This window comes from Primulina eburnea, chromosome 13 (assembly GCF_022965805.1).
Source record: "Primulina eburnea isolate SZY01 chromosome 13, ASM2296580v1, whole genome shotgun sequence".
NCBI classification, from domain to species: domain Eukaryota; kingdom Viridiplantae; phylum Streptophyta; class Magnoliopsida; order Lamiales; family Gesneriaceae; genus Primulina; species Primulina eburnea.
The window spans coordinates 32,095,932-32,120,119 of NC_133113.1; the positions used below are offsets into that span (position 1 = coordinate 32,095,932).

The following is a 24,188-nucleotide window of genomic DNA, read 5'->3' on the forward strand; positions in this document are numbered from 1 at the left end:
TCTCCCTGCGCCAAATTTGGCGCAAGGAGAGACCCTGCGCCAAATTGGCGCAGGGGTCATTTTTTTTTTAATTTTTTTAATGTGTATTTATTCTTAATTTTGTGTTTTAAAAATTGTAAATGTTATATTAAAAATTGTAAATATTATAAAATAAAAGTATAATATTTATTTTAATAATTAGATATTTAATCTTAAAAAAATTAAAAAATATAATTGTTGATTTTTAAAATATTTATTTATTTATATTAATTATTAATATTTAAAAACTAATTTGATTTAATGATTTTTAATTAAAATAATTTAATAAAATACAAAAAATTAATATAACAATACAATTCATAACTAAAATGAAAAAGATAATTGAAATACAAATGCAATTTCAAATACAAATTCGAAGATAATAAATAATTGAAAATTACAAAGATAACAATGCGAATAAAAATATAAAAATGACAAACAAGATAAAAAAAATATTATAATTATAATACTAATATTAACATTAATTATAATTATATTGTTAAATTTATATTAAATAGTAACAAAAAGAATATTCTAGGAATATACTTTTTAGTGTAGATTTGAAGTAAATGGGTTGGAGATGAATGTTATATTTGATGCAGAAACTGCACTATTTTGGTGCAGAAACTGCACCAAAATAGATTTTATGGGTTGGAGATGGCCTAAATTTGAAAATATCAAGAGTGTTTACTCTTTAGTTCAAAATTTTAAAATAAGATATTTTTCCTGCAGCTGTCAGATCATATCATAATTTCTTGTGTATATATTTTTAGATACTATGCATTTATTTTAAGGATATAATATTTTTTTTGTAAATATAATGAAATATAAATATAAATATATGAATAATAATAGTTATGAGAATTTTAAAACGCACCCATTTAGTTTTTATTGAAAGTAATTGTAAAATAACGACTCTACTTAATTTATTTTAAAAGAAGAATATTTTCAATTAAGAGAAGAAAATAGTTTTCGCACGTTTCAATGAGTGAAAGGAGGGGTTCTGGTCTTCAACAAGTCCTGCCTCTATAGTTCTTTTATCGGGATTTTTGTTGGAGAAAATTTCTAAGACGACAATTAACAGCTAGCTATAAGTTGACACTAGTGTTCAACAATATATTTTGTGTCCTCGTCCAAAACGTGGATCAATTTTATTTATATGAACTTATATATAAATAATTCTATTAAATTAAGTTCAAAATTAAAATGATCGATTAAAATTTTGACTGCTAAGCTTTAATTTATCTGATAAATAGATTGCGTGTCTTTAATGTATAGACATATAAATGTACATGGAACTAAAATAGAAATATCAGAAAACAATGATAGATATTATCTACTGTTCGTCCACAGTATCACATTATGTTCCCTCATTATAAGTATTTTGTGAGACAATATTTATTGGTCATCATGAAAAATATTATTTTTATACAGTATTACTTTTATTGGATCGGTAGGGACCGAGATAAAGATCACGTCCACAAGACGATTTTCCCGATCTATGTGTTTTGTAAACATTTTATTTTATTTATTCTTTTTTTGAGGGGAAGAAAAACGATTCCATTAGCAAGAAACAACAACTTTCAACTTATCTAAAACAATTTCTTGTTTATTTTAATAAATTTCCTCTTTGAAATTTAATAATAAAAAATGAAATTGTTAGACATAAATCTATCTTCATTCATCATTTTATATTAGCTATGCACATGGTTTATTAAATGTTAGGGCCAAGCGATAAGATATGCTATATATTTGTAAAGATTTGGTCGATTGAGTAAACCCCTGACAGAGCTCATGGCAGTTCATCTTTACTTTAAATACTATTAAATTTGAGGAATTAATTTGCTGTCATGACACGTAGAAAAAATTATCAATTTTTATGTTTTTTAATAATAAAAAATATAACTAAAATATGATTTATATTCATTAATTTACAATACTATCTCGGTCTTGTCCAAATCAAGCCGCAATATTCGGTCAAATCTTCTCCAAATTCAACTTATAATATCATTTTTAACACAAAAATTTATTATAAAATTTCATAAACTTACAAATATATGAGATTAACATATTTCGTTTAAAAAAATAAAGAATTAAGTTGGCTTTTTATAAGTTAGATTTTTCATGCACATTTTTTTATGTTAAATATTTTTTCATTACATATTATATTAAAATCAAGAATTTTAATTTTTGATCAAACAATTATTTAAGTAGGATAATATTTATTTGTTTTTAAAACTGATGATGCTTTCTGCCAAAACAAAATTTTATGATGTTTTCATTTTTTTATCTTTAAAATATAAAAATAAAATAATAATTTTGTGATTACATGGTAATACTATATTTTAACCCACGGCCACTCTTCTATTAGCGTACTTGACCGTGGCAGCATGGATAATCACGTTGTTGTTCCCCGTAGGTTAATGGCATGCAACCACGTGGACACGTTTTATCGCATAAATTTGCGTGTTACGTGTGAATTTTGTTAGATAAATTTTGTAAGTTATTTATAAAAAAAATATTAATTTTTATGTCAAAAATAATATTTATTATTATAAATATCAACAAGATGACTCAACTCATATACATAAAACTGTCTCATAAAAAACCTACTATCATATTATTGAACATAACAGATGTAAAAATGAGTCATTCTTATTATTTTTATTATGATAAAGTAAATATAAATTTTCAAATTTCAATTATATGTTTTTAAGAATGTTTTATTTTTAGTTAATATGAATCAAATTACTTACAAAAAGAATTAATTAGCTCCAACGGTAACTATCTAAAATTTGATAGGTTTGGCAATATAGAAATCGTAATACATGACATTGATTTTAATTTTAATATAAATCACAATAAGTAAAAAAAAAAAATTAAGTTCAAATATTTTTTTTAAAAAAAATCAACTTACAACGATGCTATTTAGTATTAATTTAGTAGATATCACAACGGTCTCACAAATCTTTATCTATGAGACGAGTCAACCCTACCGATATTCATAATAAAAAGTAATACTCTTAGCATAAAAAATAATATTTTTTCATAAAATGATCAAAATAAGAGATTAATCTCACAAAATACGACTTATCACACAAGTTTTTGTCATAAAATTAAGTGATTACATATAATGGATTAGGGCAAAAACTTGTGTGAGCAGTCTCACGGGTCGTATTTGTGAGACGGATCTCGTATTTGAGCCATCAATGAAAAAGTATTACTTTTTATGCTAAGAATATTAGTTTTTATTGTAAATATGGGTAGAGTTGACCGATCTCACAGATTAAGATCCGTGATACGAGGCCACCCACTCAATGATTAATATGTTATTTATCAAATATGTATTTTTTGTGGATCTGATTATTTGATATTAAAATCAAATTCGAGTCCTCAATCAGAGTCGAGACCCAATTATCGCAAATTATCAATCTATATATACACTTCTCAGCCAAAACAACACGGACCCAAACAAAAATCTAACCATTTTCATCTATGGCGGTGAACTCAAACAAGAAGTAAGTAACAGAATGAATTAACGCCATCTCCAGTATTCTTTAACCTTCCGTTGATCCATGCTACTGCAGGTATGCTGTGGTTACTGGCGCCAACAGAGGGATTGGATTTGAGATCTGCAGGCAGTTGGCGTCTAAAGGGATCACTGTAGTGTTGACGGCTAGAGATGAGAAAAGGGGACTCGAAGCTGTCGAAAAGCTGAATGAAGAATCCGGGCTTTCTGCTTTCGTGATTTTTCATCAGCTCGATGTGATGGATTCGGAAAGCGTTGCTTCGCTTGCTGAATTTGTCAAGTCTCAATTCGGAAAGCTTGATATTCTGGTATATCGGGTTTCCATGAAAAAGATATGCAGGAAAATATTTCTTTTTTTTAATGAATAAATTATGATGGCTGCAGGTGAACAATGCAGGGATTCTTGGAGCCATAGTCGATAGGGATGCTTTCCGGGCAGCAATCAAGGCCGTCCGCGCCGGGGTCCGTTTGTTTCCTCCTCCCCTGCCCCGTTTCGTATTATTCACTGAAAACAGGGGATTCGATAAAAGAGGACTACTTCGATAGCTTTTGTAAAAATAAATTATGTCTTCTAACCCATTAGTCGCCTCTGAAGATAGAGTTTGTGTTGTGAGATGCTCCACATCTCTCTGTGTAGATATTATAAAATAATACAACTTTTCGTAAGAAATCAAGAAACTGAAAAAGGAGATTTCCCACGTATATCATCTCTTGGTTTCATTCATATGTTGCCCCTGACCCCGTTTTATAATTCTGGGAATGAATTGTGCAGACAGACAGAGCAAAAATCAATTGGAATGCCAAATCTTCCATGACTTGTGATCTGGCCATGGAAGCTCTTCAAACAAATTACTATGGTGCAAAAAGGACCACTGAAGCTCTGCTTCCCCTTCTCCAGTCTTCTCCTTCGCCAAGAATCGTTAACGTTTCGTCTTCAATGGGCAAGTTAAAGGTGCGAAAACTATTGTTCAAATAGCCGACCGGTCGAACAAGACTCCATTAAATGCGTCATTCAGCTAAAATCTTGTATAGGTTACTGATTCAAACACATCATTGTTGTTTCAGAGCATACCGAATGAATGGGCTAAAGGGGTACTCAACAATGCTGAAAATCCCACAGAAGAGAGGATCGACCTAGTATTGGGCGAATTCTTGAAAAGTTTGGAGGAGGGGACGTTAGAAGCTAAAGGCTGGCCGCAATTTCTCGGTGCTTACATTTTGTCGAAAGCAGCCATGGGTTGCATATACGAAGATTTTAGCTAGAAAGTACCCAAGTTTTCGGATAAATTGCTTGTGTCCGGGATTCGTCTCGACAGAACTTAACTTCAATACCGGCATATTGACGATCGAAGAGGGTGCGGAAGGCCCGGTGATGCTGGCGCTGTTGCCCGATGATGGCCCGTCTGGCTTGTTCTTTCTCCGCAAAGAAGCGTCGTCTTTCGAAGAATGATTCTCTATTTGGATGTCTTTTTAGAAAGGTCTATTTTTTAACGTTGAATAAGATAATTCCATGGGATGTATCATGTACGTGAGAATAATCAATTGAAACGTTGTATTTGTTCCAAAAAAAAAGAAACTTAATATTTGTAGTCCAAATCTGAATAGAAAGTAATATTTTGTGATTAAAAAAATATTTTTCATGAGTCAAATCAGATAGGAGGCTCGTCTCACAAAATTGATACGTGAATGATAAAGATAGATAGATGTTAAATTATCATCACCTTCCGATTGAGGTTGATATTAACATTCTATTTTGAAAAATGACCGTAGATTTATTAACGTTTTATTTTGAAAAATGTTCCATTCCGATGTAATGAAACACATTAAGGATTATTTAGTTAAAAAAAATTACATCGGGGATTATTATCTTTCAAAATAGAAAATGGAGGACCGAAAATTCTAATTCCCTTTTTAAGCTTTAAATTGTACAATTAATTAGAAGTGGAAAAATACCGAAAATTTTGATGTTTGGCAATATCATAGCGACACATACCGAACAAACCGAAATTAACGGTATAACGAAATTTCGGTCACTTATAAATTAGGGGTATTTTAAGATTTCAATTTCTATTTTGTTGTGTTGAGGTTTATATTTTAATTTAACAATTTCGATTTTGTTGTGTTGGGCTTGAGACTTTAATCCAAATTGGTATTTGGATTTGTACTTGATGATCAGTTTGCATGGCAAGAGCATGTAAAAGTTTTTTTTTTTTAAATATAATTTTGGTATCAATAGTAATTTATCGATATCATGCCCACATTTCGATATATCAATATTTCGGCAAAATATCGGTATAAATATATTAATTATCAAAATTTCGTTACTGTATCGACATCCGATATTCCCATACCGTGTTTTTCGATACGATATTGTTTGGAAAACTCGGTATACCGTACCGAACCAATTAGTAGTGATCACTTTTGGTGCAATAGAAATTCACTTTTACGATTGATTTAGAAATATTTTATTTTAATTTCTAATGCTTAATACTGAAAAATTTGAGATAAAATTATACGACCAAAAATATATTTCTCCTCATAAAATTAAGAACTAATTCTAATTCCTTTTTCTCCTTGAAGCAAGCAAATCACACGCCAAGCACGCATATTGCTATAACCTATTTCCAATTGAGGTTCAAGTTTTTGAAGCATTTGTTGCAACTTATTCATGTCTCGACCAAAACCTAATGCTCAGTGTATCTTGTGGTTAAGTTATATATTATTGTAGAAAAAATAAACGTAAAGTTGAAATGCTTTCATTTCAGAATTGATCAATCGACTATTTCCAGGCCGCAATAGCTCACCCTTTGAACTGGTTTTATAAATTTTGACAATCAGAGCAACTCGAACAAAAAAGAAGAAGAAGTCACAATTGGTGTTTTTGGAGGTTTTGATCTTATTAAAATATCATAGCAACTTGGAAAATAGGTTGCAGATGGTGTTGTTGGAGGTTCTGACCTTGTTAATATATCAGAACAACTGGAAAAACATATTGCAGTTGATGTTTTTAGAGGTTCTGACCTTGTTAAATTTGATATTTATTGTAGAAAAAATTACACGCAAAGTATTCATTTCAGAATTGAATGGACTATTCCCCACCTGCAACAGCTTACCCTTTAAACTAATTTTATAAATCATGTCCTATTTAAGATATCATAGCAGTTTGAAAAAACATATTTGTAATGTCCGATATTTGAGTACTGTAATTAGAAGTTGATTAATTGACATAATTGAGATATCAGGAGTTAAAATAAGACATGAAAGAAAAATCGGGCGTTGGTGCATAACAAGTCAAGAATTTGGGCAGAATATGTGGCGCCCGAGCGGTAGGAAAAGACCGCCCGAGCGCCAATGCATCACAAGATTGAAGTCTGGACAGAAAGTCTGGCGCCCGAGCGGTAGTTTGCGACCGCCCGAGCACCAGTGTGTAAACCGCCGAGGCTTGGACAGAAGGTTCCGCGCCCGAGCGGTAAAGATTGACCGCTCGAGCGTGAATCATGCAAAACGAAATCAAGCCACTTGCCTTCATGCACGATATATATATATATATATATATATATATATATATATATATATATATATATATATATATATATATATAGACACACACACACACAAAGGCAAATCATTCAGAATTGATAAGGAAGAAATGAAAAAGGAAGCACGAGAAATTCTCCAGAAAATCTTTACGCCTTTTGTGAGAAATTCGTCTGTTCGATTTTGAATCCGACTTCAGTACTGTGTTCCTATCAACGTAGACTACAACTAGACGTAAGTTTAGTTACGTTTAGACATGATTTGAATTTATGATGTTGTCAGAATTGAATACGAATCAAATATGATGTTTCTGCTACAGTAGGCATTGTATAATTGAAGTCAGATTAAAAAAATAGACTGTTTATACAATTGTTATGATTTTCAGAGTTGAATTAATTGAGATTTGACATCAGAGTGTGTTATTACTGATTTTAAGTGTACCGATATTGAGATTATGAATTGTACTGATACTAATTATGAATTCTGGTATTATATCTGTGATGTTGAGATTGACGGGATTATCAAGACTGTATTATTATGCCGTCGAAACATCAGTTGATTTAGATTGATCAGATTCAGTAATGATTTCGGATGTATCGTGATATCGTTGATATGAATTAGATTGTACCTTGTTCAGATATGAATCAGATTATATACTGATTTGAGTATTGATCAGAACATGTTTTGAATTGAGTTATGTACTGATATTGTATTTATACGATTGTCATGCCAGACTGGATATGGACAGACCAGAATACAAGACTTCGTCTTCGTCAGACCGGGAAGACAAATGTATAAATAAATGTTGATTTGGGATTGCACAACTCGAGTTAGGTTGACTTGAGTTTCCCTAAATCACATACTTCATTTATTGCATTGATATTTGCAGATTATCAGATTGATATGTTTAGTCTATTGAATGATAGCAGAGCCAGAGTTTGAGTCTAGGACAGATCAGCCTAGCTAGGGCAGAACCGCCGAGTCTTTGTCAGAACCGCTGAGACTCTAGACTTACGGTGTATCGATGAGCTTAGATGTAGATCGACGTCTATTGTAGACATTCGATACAACATACCAAAGTCTAAATTAGATCGGGATCCCTAGATTAGAATGAGAGATGAGTTGAGTCTTAGATATTGAGACTAGAATTTGATTTACAGATCCGTATTAATTTATGTACAGATTCGTATTGATTTATGTGTCGTAGATTACGATTCATGTTTTATTTGCAGATTAATATTGATACATGTTGTTCGATTATGATACATGTGAAAAGATATAATTCATCTTTTATGTTAATTCAGTTAATTGCATGTATACATTGTTTATACTGAGATATTTATATCTCACTGGAGTATCCGGCTGTTGTCTTGTTTGTATGTGTGCATGACAACAGGTGGAGCAGGATCAGGGTCAAGAGGATGATGAAAGATCGAGATTAGAGTGGTGATTCCGGACTTATTGTAGACTTGGTTTAATACTTGAAATTTAGTAGTTGAACCTTAGATTAGTTTGAATAATTGTTGTACATTATTGTACTTATATACTGAGATGTATATTAGTTACATTCCGCTACATTCCGCACTTGTATTTTAAAAAGAAAAATTTTTAGACCCTATTTATCTTAATTGATAATTGAATTAGTCCCAATGACGATTAAGAAGATGATTAGCGTCCGGATCCCCACAATATTGCAGCTGCGGATCTCGTCAAGGATCTTAAGATATCAGTGCAACTTGGAAAAAGTTAGGTTGCAGTTGGTGGTGTTAGAGGTTTTGACTTTGCTAAAATATCATTACTTGTAAAAGCATGTCACAGTTGGTATAAGAGCACCCACATAGGCATGGATAATGTCCATTTAACACCTTCTCTTCGTTGTGAGTGCGCATAGGAGAAAATAATGAACGCAGCCCCCTCTCTCGTTTTTTTAAATTTTTTTTATCTTTTTTAAAATATTTTTTAATATTTATTTTCTAACGGTTTTTCTTGGATTTTTTTAACTTTTTAAATTAAATTCGAATTAAATTTTAAAAAATCCATAAATAATATAAACATTTTTATTTAATATGAAAAATTTTAGATGATTGAGTAGACTGTGAGACCCATAAATAATGATTTTTAATGTTAAAAAGAATGTGAGTGAAAGAAATATGTTGTTATAATAAATATATGACAGTGAACCCCACGATTTTTTTATGAGTAACACCCACCATTGCAGATGCCCGTTATAATGTTAAAATGAGTAACATTCGCATTTCGTCGCAAGGTTCATTTTGAGTTGTAGGTCATAGGGCGGGCAGCTTTATCAGCTCAAGAGGCCCCAAACCCCAAACCACACCCCGAGCAGGTTATTCCACAAGGCTGGGACAAGACATATTGCTTGAGACACCTTAATGAAATTAACTTCTTTGGAGACAAAGACATGGTTGGTTCGGAAATATTTTTTCATGTCTATCTTAATTGCCCTAGTTGTACAACTAATCCACAATAGAAATTGTTCTCATACCAGTAAATCGCACGCGTGTCACATACTGATACGTTTAGAATCTTATAGTTGAAGATGCAATGAATACAAGTTAGATATGATATGATATGAAATGAAAAATTCAGAGTTGATATTATGACGTTAATCTTATTAATCCTTTCTTTTTTCCTTAAAAAGGTTTATTGTGTAATGATTGATATTTGACAACGTTAATTATTTTTTCTTTGTTTAGTAATGATGAAATTATAATCAAACTCATCCTGTTGGTTAGAATCAATATTTGATCTTTTTTTTGCTCCTTTTATCAACTTTTTAACCATTTTGTTTGTTTTATTTTGGGTGACTACCATTAAAGAAAATTAGATGAAAGTTTTTATTTTTAATTACATGAAGTATAATAAATGTAAAATAGGAAATGTGAATGTAAAGACGTGTACCAAACATATCAACGATTTAGTCGCAGACATTAACAAACGCATGATAATACTACTAATTTAACACTACTGGAGGAGGATGGAAAGTAACAAATATAAAATGCACGAAATACATTTGGTTAAAGCCATGTTGATGTTAGAATTCATCTTTGAAGAGTTGGTTGCAACCTATTCATGTCATCCCTCCTCCACATTAACATCATGCTTGGTGTCTCTTTGAGATTAAATTTTATATTTATTGTAGAAAATTACACGTAAAGTTGAAAATTTTTCGTTTCAAAAATTGAATGGACTGTTTCCCAGCTGCAATAGGTCGTCCTTTCAACTAATTTTATAAATTTATCACAAAGATTGAAACTTGGCCTTAACCAAACTGCACTGCTTTAATGGTAAGGACGCGCATAGTAATATACCAGCCCAGTTCTGCAGAAACGGAAGAATCTCAGTCAGATGAGAAGGAATATGCCCTTGTGTGATCATAGATGTCATTTGAAGTTGTTAGCTCTCTTTGCTGCGACAAGGGTGTTTAAGATAAGCATAGCTATAGTCATAGGGCCAACTCCCCCAGGAACAGGGGTTATAGCAGAAGCCATCTGGCTTGCCTCCTCATAACAAACATCGCCAACAAGTCGATAACCTCGAGGGCTCGTAGCATCCTGTAGCATGAGAAGGCACTAATATTGTTATAATTCATCATGTATGAGGTAACAAGAAAAGATGATTATCAGTCGTCACTGTCTCGGCCTGACGCACTATGGGACGAGTTTAACAAAAAATCTGAGAAAATATGCGCACCTCAACTGGATTTATTCCAACATCAATGACAACAGAGCCAGGCTTGATCCAGCTACCCCTCACCATGTTTGGCTGCCCCACAGCTGAGATAACGATGTCTGCTTCTCTTGTGATCTCCTCTGGGTTTTTTGTTCTTGAATGGACAATAGTGACTGTGGCATCTTCCCTCTGCCAGAAGAACAAGCTAGAAAATTCTAAATAGGACAACAAAATGCATTAAACTGCTCAATATACTTGAGGATCATCATACTTGCAATAAGAGGGCAGCAGGCATCCCGACAATATTACTCCTGCCAATTACAACCGCCCTCTTCCCCTTGATCGCAACACCATATCTACGCAATAACTCTATACATCCTTTGGGAGTACAAGGAACAAATAATGGTTCTCGACCTCTCATGGCTAGACGACCAATATTAAGAGGGTTGAATCCATCAACATCTTTCTCAATACAAACAGCATTCAAGACATTCTGCTCATTCATATGCTGCACAAGAACATACCGCAAAATTAAAAAATCATCCCCATGATTGGAAACTATTAAAATGAAAGTTGCTGTCATCAGATGAACTCACAGTCACAGGATATTCTATTGCACTAGGGATTTATGGTTCTATCGATTTGTTGTCCCAAGGGAGTAGTCTGATTAATCTTTACAAAATTCATTCACATGTTTTTGCATGTATCCTCTTGCTATATATGACGAGTTCATAAGCACAATTTTCAGCCACGTAGAGTATAACCGAAAATCAAATACTCAGGTATAGGAGGCTTACAGAAGGTAGAGGCAACTGAACAAGGATACCATGAACCGAAGGATCATCATTGAAGCCTGAGATATACTTGAGCACTTCTTGTTCTGAGGAGTCTTCAGCCAAATGCACTTCATATGACTTGATCCCAACAGATTCACAGGATTTCTTCTTGTTGCGCACATAAGTAGCAGAATCCTTCCTGTCCCCGACGAGAATGACTGCCAGTCCAGGAACGACCCCTATGGACTCTTTCATCCTAGATATCTCAATAGCAATTTCATCTCTGATTTCTTTGGCAACTGATTTTCCATCAATGATCTTCGCAGAAGCCGTGATGGTTGCAGCTGCAGAACCCCCCGAATGAGAAAGATAAACACACTGAAAATTATCAAAATGAAATACAAAAACTTGCAGACAGAAATTAGAAACCCAGTTTAACACATGCAGACCAACTTTATAAACCCATTTTTTATTCCACAGTTGCCAAACTACAAATTTTAAATAAATTACACATAAAAATCATAGTCGTTACAGTTTGGGATTGTCTCTGGCTCCGGGACGAACTCATTTGGTATGGGCAAGCCAATTTAATTTTTTCATACGACGGAAAGTTGATTTTTTGAATAATGGAACTCATTTATAGCACAGTCATTGTCGTAGCCAGCCAGCCATGGACTGCCCTTTAAAATAATTGATCAAGAAAAAGTTGATACGGAATAATCATTCATCACAGCATTGTGGGCTTACTCTTCGTAAAACCAGAGAAGGAACACCGTGAGGCGGTGGTACACGCATTAGTATTGATCGTTCTTACACTCTTAAAGGCGGAGGGCCGTCGAGTCGAGGCCACCTGAAGACCAGTGATTCGGAACACTCTTTTGGCCACTTGATTGCAGCAATCGGTGGTGGAGCTGAAAGCGGTGGACGCTGATGTTGTGGCGGCAGCTGCCATTTCGAGACCGATAATGTGGAGCCTATTTTCAGCCCTATGCTAGCTTGCTAAGTATCGACGGTACGCACCGAGACCGGTGATCATAGCTAGGGTTTTAGTAGTCGTGGTGGAAACACAGCACTTTCACTTTTAAGGAAAAAGCGTGTTGAATGAAAAATGGAAAAAGAAAAAGAAAAAGGCGCACCCAAAGTGCGGTTAACGAGATCCTACCTATGTGGATATTATTCTCACGGTAAGATCTTGACACACATACAATTTCAAAAAAAAAATGGGTCCTATATATGCATGGACAAATCTTGGACATCCATCTTATCATGGAGACAATGCCTACATGGGTAGGATGAAATAAACCCTCAAGATGCAGCCACTAAATCACAACCAAAAGTCGAGATTTTGTCCATCTCCCCCGAATTCGATTGAGGTTATAAATCATTATATATATATTATCGCAAAAAATTTTGTTCCATAATTTCACGAATCAATTTTATGAAATATATATTTTATTTGAGTTATAGATTAAAAAATATTACTTATTATTATTATTATTATGAACAGAATTGTCTTGTTGACAGATAAACAAAAGACCTACAAATGTATTATTACGTGTATAAATTTATCGTCTAATATTTTCAGATAGCAAAAATATTTCTATGGAGTATGTACAGATTATTATTTTTTTACCTGTAGTAGTGACTAGTATATTGGAAGCTCTCTTAAATTTGATTTTAGTTTTAAAAATTATAGGTTTTTAGAATATATCCCTATTATATGTTCTTATGCAAATGTATCACAAAGAGTGATATATATAACAAATTGTACAGAAATCTCCCAATACAAATAAAGAATACAAATTCTTGAGCACTATGACAGATTTTAAATAGTGCATATGATTAATCTGATCATAATAAAATACAATACAATATAATCTGTCAAGATTCAAGAATTGAATACAAAGGTGAAAAGAAACTTGTAAACTTTTATAATTTAAAACAAAAAACCGCAAAAAACACATTATATTTAAAGATTTACTGAGATTGTTCTTGTGCCTTGTCGGATTCTGATTCATGTTCAGATTTCGCATCGCTCTCTTCCTCCTTTGGCTTGTTGTCGTGGGCGGCCTCAGCCTCGGACTCCACGAGCTCTACACCACTCCTTTTATTCGTGGCAGCATTTATGACATGTTGGTAGTTTCCTTTCTCCATGAATAACTGTTGAAAATGGACCTTGCAGTATAAGATCCCATCCAATGCAGCATAGGACGAATGCGTGAGAGGACAACCTCCATGTGCACACTTGAAGCATGACTTGTGAAAAGATTCTCCCTCCATTGTCATCTGCTTGAGGAAAAATGGATTCAAGTCATGATTAACACCTTTTATATATTTTTCTTTTCACAAAATTAGATGGTTTATTTTTGAAATAAACTTATAAAATTACTCGCCTTCTCCAGAGGGTAAACAACTTTATTACAAGCTGGACATTTATCTACAGTCCCAGAGAACATGGCAGAGACCTTGCTAGACGCCCTTGTCTGCATAAATTCAAACAAGAATTGGAAAATATCAAGCTTTCATTATAACAATATATATTTTATTACAGTTTTTGCCATTTGAGAGTATTTCAATGACTGCAGAAAGACTAACGGAGGAAGATAAAAGGCATACCAGCGAATTTTCTCTCTCAGGTTTTGCTGCTGAAAAATTGATTAAATATCAAAAGAATAATTAAGTGTCTGAAAAGTAATAATGTGGCAACTAAAAGGGTAGATAGATTTCAAAACAAGGTGTATTACAAGTTTGAAAATTCTTGCTAAAGTTTCCAGACTCCTTGAAAAGTTGTTCAAAATGTGGCTTGCAGTACAGAACTCCATCCATTGAAGAGTAGTTGCTCATCTGCAGCATAACATTGCAAGATAAGATGGTACATCTATTGAACCATACAACAAAAGCATTAGCAACAGAGCTTCTGAAGTAACAGACCCCCGTTAAAATGAGAAGGAAACCAATGCAAGTCACCCCGTTTAAAATCATATCGTTTCTATGTTTATATAGCCCTATTTGTTGCAAATCCTAAGGTCCAGAACTGAATCACATTGAGCAAAACAATGACAAAAGGACCATAAAATACGACGGTTCATGTTAAAACTTAATGCAGCACAAATATAATCTAAGGAAATATCAGAATTCAGAATGCAAAGAATATGAAAAAAAGACGGAGATAAGAGAAACACAGGAGGCGAATGCACATTTACATGTACCGTCAGAACCACCCAACAAGAACCAATAAAAGCAATCACCTTTTCTTGCCCTTTGGATAAAAACTTAAGATCCATCAATTCACACAAACATTACAAGAAACAGGATATTTGGAATAACATCACATACCACAAGAGTTCCTTTGCAGTGGCTGCATTTGAAACACGATTTATGGTAAATTGCTCCATCCGTAGTCAACAAATCAATGAAATAAACCGTCTTTTCACAAGCCTTGCACTTATCCAAAGTTCCTGTAAATGCTGCCATTTTTTGCCTTTCCTCCCTTTCTTCTCAGAATCTCAGTATTCAAACTTCTGGTAAATAGGCCAAAGATTAAGGGAAAAGCAATTTTACACCTCTCGTCTCCACAAACACTCTTCCCTTAAAGTTTTGTTTAGCGATTTTATATCGGCCCAACAATATAAATTTTCAGTACTTTTTCACAATAAATGAAAAGGTTTGAAAATCTACTATGAAACCGATGATTCTTGGATGAGTGATTGGAGATCCCATTGTTATGAGGCAGTGGGGGATTATTAATGGGGTGAAAAAATATGTGGAATCCGACTAAAATGGAGGGAAAATAGCTGATTTCTTCACTTCTTTGGTGGAAAAATATGTGGGAGGAAAAGTATTTACCTTCTGTGGACCACAGAAGTTATGTTAGTTAGAAATGGTTTGTTGTCATTTTTTTGACCTCTTTTTTTCATGCAGTCAAAGATGTCTTCCTTTCCTTGAGAAACTAAGGACGGTGTATTCAATCTAAACTTTTAATGATTTTTAATGATTTTTTTTAAAAGGTGGACTTTTGTGGAGTTGATGGATTTTGATTGACTTTTATAGAATCTCATGGAATTGTAAAACATATTTCATAGACTTTTATAGACTTTTTTTCAAGATTTTTGTAGACTTTTGTAAACTTTTATAACTGTGATTTATTTTTTTATTAATTTCTTTTAAATAATTATTGGACATGTATAACCTATTAAATTTTAAATTTTTTTTATTTCATGAAAATGTAAATAAATTTTACTTATTTAAAGGTTAAATAAATTTAATTTGTGAAAAACGAAAAATGAACTATCCAATTTATTGAAATCAAAATTTCAATTCTTTATGTCAATTCAACATATTAATGAACAATATTTTTATAAGTTCATAATAAAATTTTATTAAAATGAACAATTTATGAAATACAATAATCATAATGATTCAAGAAAAAAACAACAATTCATCTATTTTTACACATAAATATTGGCAATATAATAAATTCAAGATTGACCAATCATACATTTGAATAGAAGAAATTTTTTTGAGAGAGTGAAGAACCCTAGAGATGACTTGACATAGAAGAGAGATAGCGTATTTTTCAAAAAAGAAAGTCCATCAAAATCTTTGGTATATGTGGAAGAATATTTTAGATTTTCTGCAACTGTACATAAGGCTTCAAGGTTTGTACATGAATAATAAAATAAGAATCCTTGAAAATCTATGGATTTTTTGGATACCTCTTGACTTTTGTAGAGTTTTAAAAAGTCAAGTTTGAATACCACATGACTTTTTAAAACTCTACCAAAATCCATGTTGAATACCACTAAACATATATAGAGTCATTAAAAGTTTAGATTGAATACCTCTAGATTTTAAAATTCCATAAAAGTCATTAAAAGTTTAGATTGAATACACCCCCCTAAGGCGGAATTTTATGGACTTGGAAATCAAGATTTTGGGTGGGGGATAAATAATTTGTGTATTAATTTTGGTTCCAACAGATAAGATTAATATATGCGGAAAGCCTAATTTTATGAAAATTGAAATAAATCATTGGTGGATAGTGCTGAAATTTTTTTAAAAAATTAATTTAATTTAAAGATTAGAGATATCAAATGGTATGAGCCAGCTTCCAACAAAAAAAATATATTATTTTATTATATATTTTTGAGTTGAGAAAAAAATTATTATAATTTTGCATCGAATTCGAAATATCATCGTAAATTAAAGACATTGATGTTATACACCCCAGCTTGATAATCCATTCATGACGAAAACTTGTGTGAGACGATGTCACGGATCGTATTTGTGAGATAGATCTCTTATTTGGGTCATCCATGAAAAAATATTATTTTTTATTGTGAATATGGATAGAGTTAACCCGTCTCATATATTAGGATCCGTGAAACAGTCTCACATGAGACATACTCTCCATCCATGTTGGGTGCATATTTCATATCTCCATCCATGTTGGGTGCATATTTCATATGTACATCTTTTTATATACACTAGCAAGAAGCACGTGCGATGCACGTAAATATTAATTATTTAATAAAAATAAAAATTTGATTTTTTTAAAAATAATTTGATTCAATTTTTTATTTATATTGATTTAGTCTTTTGTCATATTAGACGAATAAATTAATTAAGAACTTATATACTTTACTTTCAAAATTGTTTCTCAAATTGAAATTCAAGTCGTTAATTTTATGTTATATAATAAATTATAATTAGCATAATATATAGAATGAATTAAACTGAAACAAATTTTGAAAATATATATCTAAGAACCACGTATAAGGTATAATAACCTAAAAATCAACCAGATTATGGATTTTATAAATGCATAAATCATAATTTATATAAGTGAAGCACACTAAGGACAAATAATTGTCAATTTAAAATATTTATGACTAACTCGTCAAAATATTATCAAAACTAATGAAATAATAATAATTGATAATAAAATATAACCTATAATACTCAAAATTTGCTTTTAAAATTTGTTTTCAATCATTTTTACACGGTTGAAAGATTTTCTCAAACGGTTATAAATATTAACCACGTGAAAAGTGTGAAAGACGGTTCAATATTTCTAATGATATTTTCAACCAGTTGACAATCTAAACAACAAGATATAGTTTGAAGAGTTAGTCTCATGTAAGACCGTCTCACGGATCTTAATCCGTGAGACGGGTCAACCCTACCCATATTCAAATAAAAAGTAATATTCTTAGCATAAAAAGTAATACTTTTTCATGGATGATCCAAATAAGGGATCCGTCTCACAAATACAACCCGTGAGACCGTTTCATACAAGTTTTTGCCTAGTTTGAAATGTAAAAACTTGTGAATAGTAAAGACACGGGAATTTTATGGATGTAAAACACTCACACGTCACTTCTTCCTCTGTAAAAAGGATTCCACTAAAAGACTTTGTCTTATATATATATATATATATAAATATATATATTTATAAGTGCGACTAAAATATTTAAACTTCTTATTATAGCTAACTATTTTAATTTTTCTATCAGATTCGTATTTTATGATATTATTAGTATATTAAAATTCATAATTATTGATATAAATTCTAATAAATAATTTATTAAATTCTTTACTTTCAATTCTTAGTTAAAAAATAATAAAATATATTAGTATTAAATTTCATATTATTATATTATTATATACTTATCATGTTATTGTACTATTGCATATATAATTATTTTTTTCTTATATCTTCATGTGATACTATAATTTATTACTTAATTAGAAACTACACTAAAATATAATTACAAAATTGCATTAAAATAATAAAATAACATGTTGAAAGAAAATTAAAAGGATAAAATATTTAAAATTAGTATAAAGATGAATTATTTGAGAAAAGTAATTTAGGAATTATATTTTATTCTTGAAGTGATATAAATTATTACAATCAATGTATATTGTAGTGATAATTCATTAGCAATTGTTAGACTATTAATTATATATGATGTGGAATAATTAGGCTACTAATTAATTATATATTAGGTGGAATAAATAAAAAAAATTGGTATTTTCTTTTTACACTTACAACAATTAGAAATTTACAAATATATCTTTATTGAATTTTTGGATTTGTATTGATGAGGATGTCATTTTTATCTTTTGACAATTGAAAAAATTGTCAATTATCTACACTTACGTAGGTTTATAGATAAAAAAAATATATTTTTATTATCAAACATATATTCATTTTTAATGCATAGATTTTCCATAAATTATGTAGAAAATTTTCATGCAATTAATCTAACAACACACAATTTAAGGGGATGGTAGAAAATTTACAATGAAAAACTTTGTTATTATTTTTACACTTTTATAAGTATAATAGTTAAATATATATTCTTTTAATATTTTTAATGATTTTTTAAAATTAAAAAAAGCTATTGTTTTAATATTTTTTCTAAGAATTATGTATCAAGAAAATATTATTTCTCTAATGTATTTTTATTATAAAATATTTATTCAATTTTTATGTAACATTATTTTCAAAGATTCTTATGTTGTAATTTTTTATTAAAAAATAAAAACACTATTTTAATCCTTATGTATTTAATGATTGTGTAATTTTCATGCAATTAATCTAACAATACACAATTTATGAGAATAGTAGAAAATTTACAAGGAAAATTTTGTTATTCTTTTTGTACTTTTATAAGTATAATAGTTAAATATATATTCTTTTTAATATTTTTTGTAAGAATTATGTATGAAGAAAATATTATTTTTCTAATATATTTTTTATTATCGAATATCGATTCAATTTTTATGTAATATTATTTTCAAAATTTCTTATTTTACAATTTTCTATTAAAAAAATATTATTTTCAAAATTTCTTATTTTACAATTTTCTATTAAAAAAATAAAAACACTATGATCCTCATGTGTTTAATGAGTTCAAAAAAATAAATACCTCAATTAAATACATAATCAATACATTACAAATCCATTATCCCAAATTTGTCCCTAAATTTTATATATTTTTTCCACCAATGCCCATGCAATTAATACAAACAATGCATAGTTTTTGGGCAATGTAGTAAAATCACAATCAAAAAACTTTGCCCATCATCCACACTTTTATAGGTATATAGACTATTGCATGACAAACTTTTTTTTTTCTCTTGCTTTTATATTTCTCAACACAAACCATACTTTTCATTCAACTCTTCATCATTTCAAAAATATTTTATAATTCTGTTTTAATTTTTTAATTTAATCCAATATATCAAAATTTAAAATATATAAAATTTTATCAAAATAATAATTGTATTTGATAAAACTTTTTACACGGTATGACATTAACACATTATGCGATAGAGTATACCAAAAGTTATTTCCCAAAACATCCAAAAATACTGAATAATATCGACATAATTTAAATATTTTTTTGAAGAAAAATTTTAATATTTTATAAACTTATAGAACAAATAAATAAAGCATTTGTATTGTAAGTTTTGCTGTGGAGAAAAAAAGAACAAAGACACTTTATCCCAAGTACGTGCAATCAGCACGACATATTTATTTGCAGTTAAAATAATTAAATAAATGTATCTGAACCGTTGGTCTCAGCTTCTCAAACTACTCTGTTCCCTTCAGTTTACTCACGGAATTTCTTGGTCACAGGAGACTTCACCAAATCTCACAAAAAAGGAAACAAAACAAAACAAAACCCAACCCTTCTATGATATAATCTGTAAGTTACGAGTTTCTTAGGTAAGTGTGATTCATTCTCTATTCAAGAATTTGTTTTGTCAAAGGAATATTAATCCTATGTTTGCTGCTACTAGTTTCTTATGACGGATTCACTGTCAACTAATCTGCAGTTTTTTAATTAGCCGCATCACGGTATGTTTTGATATGAATACCTTATCTATTATATCTGGGAATGTCTGGAGATCCGAAAGACAGGACAAGAATTCAGGAAATGGGATGACTTTGCATTTTGCGAATTGTGAATTTTTACCAAGAACTTGTAGTGGCCCACCTTGTAAAGATTTGAAAGGTTCAAGGTTAAGCAATGGAAGAATTTTTCGTATTTCCGCGGGGATTAAAAAGTGGAAGAAACATGATTATCCATGGCCGGACAACATTGATCCTAATAGCCCGACGCCCTTAGCTTATCTTTCAAACTTCAAGCCTCTCGAGGAGAAACCAAAGCCGGTGACGCTTGCTTTTGAGAAGCCACTGATTGATTTGGAGCAGAAGATTATTGAGGTTGATTGATTTCGTTTTGCTGATATGATTGTGTCTCGTGGTTTTAAGTAATTTGGTTTAATTTCGAATTTTTTCAGATTACAGTGAATATTCTTATTCATTGACTCAATGTTTCTTGGATTTGGATTCTGTGCAGGTGCAAAGAATGGCTGATGATACTGGATTAGATTTTACAGACCAGATCAATGCTTTGGAGTTGAAGTATGAACAGGTGTATTTTTATGAATGTGTTTGATATCCATTTTCGAAGTGAAATTATGTGAAAAGCTTAGACTTTTAGAAAGTGGGCGAATAATAGTTCTATAAGTTAACGATAGAGTTAATCGTCTAAGGGCATACATGTGAAGTGTTCATGTTTTCTCGGTTTCCTCTAGTTTCTTGAACCGATTATTGCTAAAAATTATCTGCTGTTTTTCGACTGGCTTCAATATTTTCTTCAGCATATAGGGTGGCTGATGTTCATATTTTTCCAAGTTTTAGATTTTGAGCATTTTTTCCAGGCTCTTAAGGATTTATATGCACATTTGACTCCCATCCAACGACTAAACATTGCTCGACATCCAAACAGACCTACCGTACTTGATCATATCCTTAACATCACAGAGAAGGTAAATCTAGAGTGAGTTCTTTTTGAAAGTGTGTACTTTTTTAAATGTGGAGTTACTGAATTTGTGTCTAGAATAGTGGGTGGAACTCCATGGAGATCGTGCAGGCTATGACGATCCAGCGATTGTGACTGGTATTGGAAGTATAGAGGGTCGAAGCTACATGTTCATTGGCCATCAGAAAGGACGAAATACAAAGGAAAATTTAATGAGGAACTTTGCAATGCCTACTCCTCACGGGTACATTTTAGAAAGGCTGTTTATAGCTGAATCAGTGCTAGTTTACCTGAATGCATGTTGTTAGTGATTAGCTGCATTGAAGAGCATGTGAGGATTTAAAAATCAAAATCAAATTCTAAGCACAAAGTTGCATCAAATCTCATTCTTGAAGCTGTTGCAATTGGACAGTTCTTGATATCATTGTTGTTTGTTTGGCTTATTAAGTAATTGAAATGTCAGTTATAGTATCATTTCGATATTTTGCAGTTATAGGAAGGCGTTGCGCATGATGAAATATGCTGATCATCACAGACTTCCCATCGTTACATTTGTAGACACTCCTGGTGCCTATGCTGACCTGAAATCTGAGGAACTTGGCCAGGTAAGTGAGCAGTTTCTTGGCTGAGTGCCAAGCTCTACGCTTTTTTTTTCTCCTGGTGACAGTATTATGCCTAATAGTTGATACGGGTAATTGATAAGATGATAAATTTTGGCTTGAATTTACGTGGTTCTCTTCCAAAAAATTCCAGGGTGAGGCAATAGCCCAAAATTTGAGGACAATGTTTGGCCTCAAAGTACCAATCATCACTGTAGTAACGGGTGAAGGTGGTTCCGGTGGTGCCCTGGCAATTGCTTGTTCCAACAAGTTGTTGATGCTCGAAAACTCGGCGTTCTATGTTGCAAGGTTGGTTTGGTTCATCCTTGTATTTCTAGAGGATATTCTTTGATTTCTAACAGTTACTTGTCCCAGTTGAAGTTTTCACATGTTCTTCTCTGTCTTTTCGACCTCTATGATCGTCAGAATATTTCTAATCAGCAATAAACTTTTCTTTCCAGTCCAGAAGCTTGTGCTGCTATATTGTGGAAGTCCTCACAGGCGGCTCCCAAGGTAGGTACATATTGAGGATTCACGACCCAAATCTATTTTTGAGTAAAATCTTTTGCAAAACTTTCTACATACCATTGATCAGGCAGCTGAAAAATTGAGGATCACTGCTCAAGAACATTACAAGCTTCGGATAGCCGATGGTATTATTCCTGTAAGAACATTCACTTTCACTTATGTAATGGTGTTCCATTTCTCTTGGTCCTAGCAATTTGTGTTGTCAATTTTTCCCCTAACTTGAGTAGCTTCTGATCTTACTTTTGATTTTTTGTGAATCTGTCGTATAATATTCATACAGGAGCCTCTTGGCGGTGCACATGCTGATCCTGTATGGTCATCTCAAAGGATCAAGGATGCTATTCTTCAAGAAATGGAGGTGAATCACTTCATAGTTCTAGGCGAAGTTAAATATGGACTCGAATTCTGATGCAGTTTCCATATCTGTTTAACCTTTGACCGAGGTATCTTTTGACCCAGGAATTAACAAGGATGAACACTGAAGAGCTACTGCGACACAGAGCGCTCAAGTTCCGTGCGATTGGAGTAGGAGGATTCAGAGAAGGAGTCGAGGCAGAACCTGAAAGGAAGCGCAATATGAAGCCATCTGAGGTAAATACGCCCATGTTTTCTGACATAGAATCCGAGCTCGAGGATCTCAAGAAAACAATACTCAAAGCAATGGGACCGCCTAAGTCTGATCCAGTCACCGATCAAAAACTCAAAAAGCTCGAAAAAGATCTAGACCAAGAAATGACGAAGGCATTCATCTCAATGGGGTTGGTCGATCAGATTGAATCCCTTAACTTAGAGCTAGCTAGATCCACCAATATCGATCATTCCACAAACCAAGAATTAAAGGAAAAAGCAGATAAAATCGTACTAGAATTCAAGAAAAAACTCTCCCGCCCCGGTGCGTATCTTGGCCTGAAACAAAAGCTCCAAACGCTGGACATGGTCACCAGGCTTCTCGAGTTGAAAGAAAAAAACGAAAAGCTAAAAATTGAGCTTAATCATAAAGTTTTACCAGACGTAAAAGCCAAGATGGACACCTTAAAGATCGAAAGAGACAAGCTATCAAAAGGGGATTCATTGGACGAAAATCTTGAAAAGGAGATAGAACAAGCCAAGGACGGGATCGAGGAGCTCCTTAGATCGGCTAACTTGGAGCTCGTGGGAACGACGAAAAGAGGAAGCATGACTCCACGTACCGAATCGAGTGAAGCAATCTTGAAGGTGAATAGAGAGATTAAGGAGGAGATTGAGAAGGTTATACATGAAAAAGGACTCGTTTGGAAAATGGATGAATTGAAAGTCGAAGCTGCGAAGGATCCTAACTCAGAAAGAGTGATGAAACTGGGAGAACAAATAAGGGAAGCTGTCTCTGCTGCTCTGAATGAGAGTCCCATTAAAGAGAAGCTCGAGAAGATGAAAATGGAGTTGGAGACTTCGGGCATAGAAGTCGTGGAAGGGACAGTTGGCGCAGACAATGGGAGATCGTAGGACGATCGATTCAGCGAGCGGGAATATGCTATATGTATGTTTGTAATGTTTTGTGTTTGATGTTGAGGTTGAGTTTTGCATGGCTTTTTATCAAGGGATATATATTATGCTGAATGTGAGAAATTTTGAGACTCTTGAGTTCTTGATTATAATAAATTTGTGTATTAAAAATAATATAAATTAT

The 24,188-nt window shown here is 32.1% G+C and overlaps 4 protein-coding genes across 6 annotated transcripts; 2 read left to right on the forward strand and 2 right to left on the reverse strand.

Annotated features, from left to right (window-relative positions):
- The first annotated feature begins 3,421 nt into the window (after positions 1-3,421).
- On the forward strand, positions 3,422-5,067 carry LOC140810593 ((+)-neomenthol dehydrogenase-like). Its single transcript, XM_073168436.1, is given in 6 exon segments — positions 3,422-3,536; positions 3,606-3,855; positions 3,932-4,009; positions 4,320-4,499; positions 4,613-4,786; positions 4,788-5,067. Coding segments are annotated over 6 exon segments (915 nt in total). The 5' UTR covers positions 3,422-3,513; the 3' UTR covers positions 4,998-5,067.
- Positions 5,068-10,137: 5,070 nt separating this feature from the next.
- Positions 10,138-12,634, reverse strand: LOC140810199 (bifunctional protein FolD 4, chloroplastic-like). The gene is made up of 5 exons (XM_073168067.1): positions 12,301-12,634; positions 11,575-11,897; positions 11,049-11,285; positions 10,799-10,966; positions 10,138-10,659 (listed from the first exon to the last, which is right to left on the reverse strand). Exons 1-5 carry the CDS (start codon positions 12,503-12,505, stop codon positions 10,489-10,491), a joined length of 1,104 nt encoding a protein of 367 aa, XP_073024168.1. The 5' UTR covers positions 12,506-12,634; the 3' UTR covers positions 10,138-10,488.
- A 684-nt stretch (positions 12,635-13,318) lies between these two features.
- On the reverse strand, positions 13,319-15,286 carry LOC140810919 (LIM domain-containing protein PLIM2c-like). 2 transcript variants are annotated; one of them, XM_073168843.1, is made up of 5 exons: positions 14,890-15,286; positions 14,298-14,397; positions 14,170-14,195; positions 13,947-14,036; positions 13,319-13,839 (listed from the first exon to the last, which is right to left on the reverse strand). In XM_073168843.1, the coding sequence occupies exons 1-5, from the start codon at positions 15,025-15,027 to the stop codon at positions 13,531-13,533; spliced, it is 663 nt and encodes a 220-aa protein (XP_073024944.1). In that variant the 5' UTR covers positions 15,028-15,286; the 3' UTR covers positions 13,319-13,530. The 2 variants fall into 2 exon arrangements, with proteins under 2 accessions (XP_073024944.1, XP_073024942.1); XM_073168841.1 differs by having other exon boundaries at positions 14,170-14,198; positions 14,890-15,282.
- A 4,840-nt stretch (positions 15,287-20,126) lies between these two features.
- LOC140808969 (acetyl-coenzyme A carboxylase carboxyl transferase subunit alpha, chloroplastic-like) lies at positions 20,127-24,136 on the forward strand. Of its 2 annotated transcripts, XM_073166386.1 has the most exons (11): positions 20,127-20,293; positions 20,404-20,794; positions 20,931-21,005; positions 21,295-21,402; positions 21,479-21,639; positions 21,886-22,000; positions 22,149-22,303; positions 22,456-22,507; positions 22,590-22,658; positions 22,803-22,880; positions 22,982-24,136. In XM_073166386.1, exons 2-11 carry the CDS (start codon positions 20,438-20,440, stop codon positions 24,002-24,004), a joined length of 2,193 nt encoding a protein of 730 aa, XP_073022487.1. In that variant the 5' UTR covers positions 20,127-20,293; positions 20,404-20,437; the 3' UTR covers positions 24,005-24,136. The 2 variants fall into 2 exon arrangements, with proteins under 2 accessions (XP_073022487.1, XP_073022488.1); XM_073166387.1 differs by having other exon boundaries at positions 20,143-20,794.
- Positions 24,137-24,188: the final 52 nt, after the last annotated feature.

Excerpts from the sequence above, each read along its gene's own strand:
- LOC140810199 (XM_073168067.1), bottom strand. The coding sequence starts at position 12,505 with ATGGCAGCTGCCGCCACAACATCAGCGTCCACCGCTTTCAGCTCCACC. Across the intron at positions 11,898-12,300 it reads CTTCTCTGGTTTTACGAAGA|CTGCAACCATCACGGCTTCT; the intron begins GTAAGCCCACAA and ends GGGGTTCTGCAG. Across the intron at positions 10,967-11,048 it reads CTGCTGCCCTCTTATTGCAA|AGGGAAGATGCCACAGTCAC; the intron begins GTATGATGATCC and ends TTCTTCTGGCAG.
- LOC140810919 (XM_073168841.1), bottom strand. The coding sequence starts at position 15,027 with ATGGCAGCATTTACAGGAACTTTGGATAAGTGCAAGGCTTGTGAAAAG. Across the intron at positions 14,037-14,169 it reads CTGAGAGAGAAAATTCGCTG|ACAAGGGCGTCTAGCAAGGT; the intron begins GTATGCCTTTTA and ends GAATTTATGCAG. Across the intron at positions 13,840-13,946 it reads TTGTTTACCCTCTGGAGAAG|ATGACAATGGAGGGAGAATC; the intron begins GCGAGTAATTTT and ends TTCCTCAAGCAG.
- LOC140808969 (XM_073166386.1), top strand. The coding sequence starts at position 20,438 with ATGAATACCTTATCTATTATATCTGGGAATGTCTGGAGATCCGAAAGA. Across the intron at positions 20,795-20,930 it reads TGGAGCAGAAGATTATTGAG|GTGCAAAGAATGGCTGATGA; the intron begins GTTGATTGATTT and ends GATTCTGTGCAG. Across the intron at positions 21,006-21,294 it reads TGGAGTTGAAGTATGAACAG|GCTCTTAAGGATTTATATGC; the intron begins GTGTATTTTTAT and ends CATTTTTTCCAG.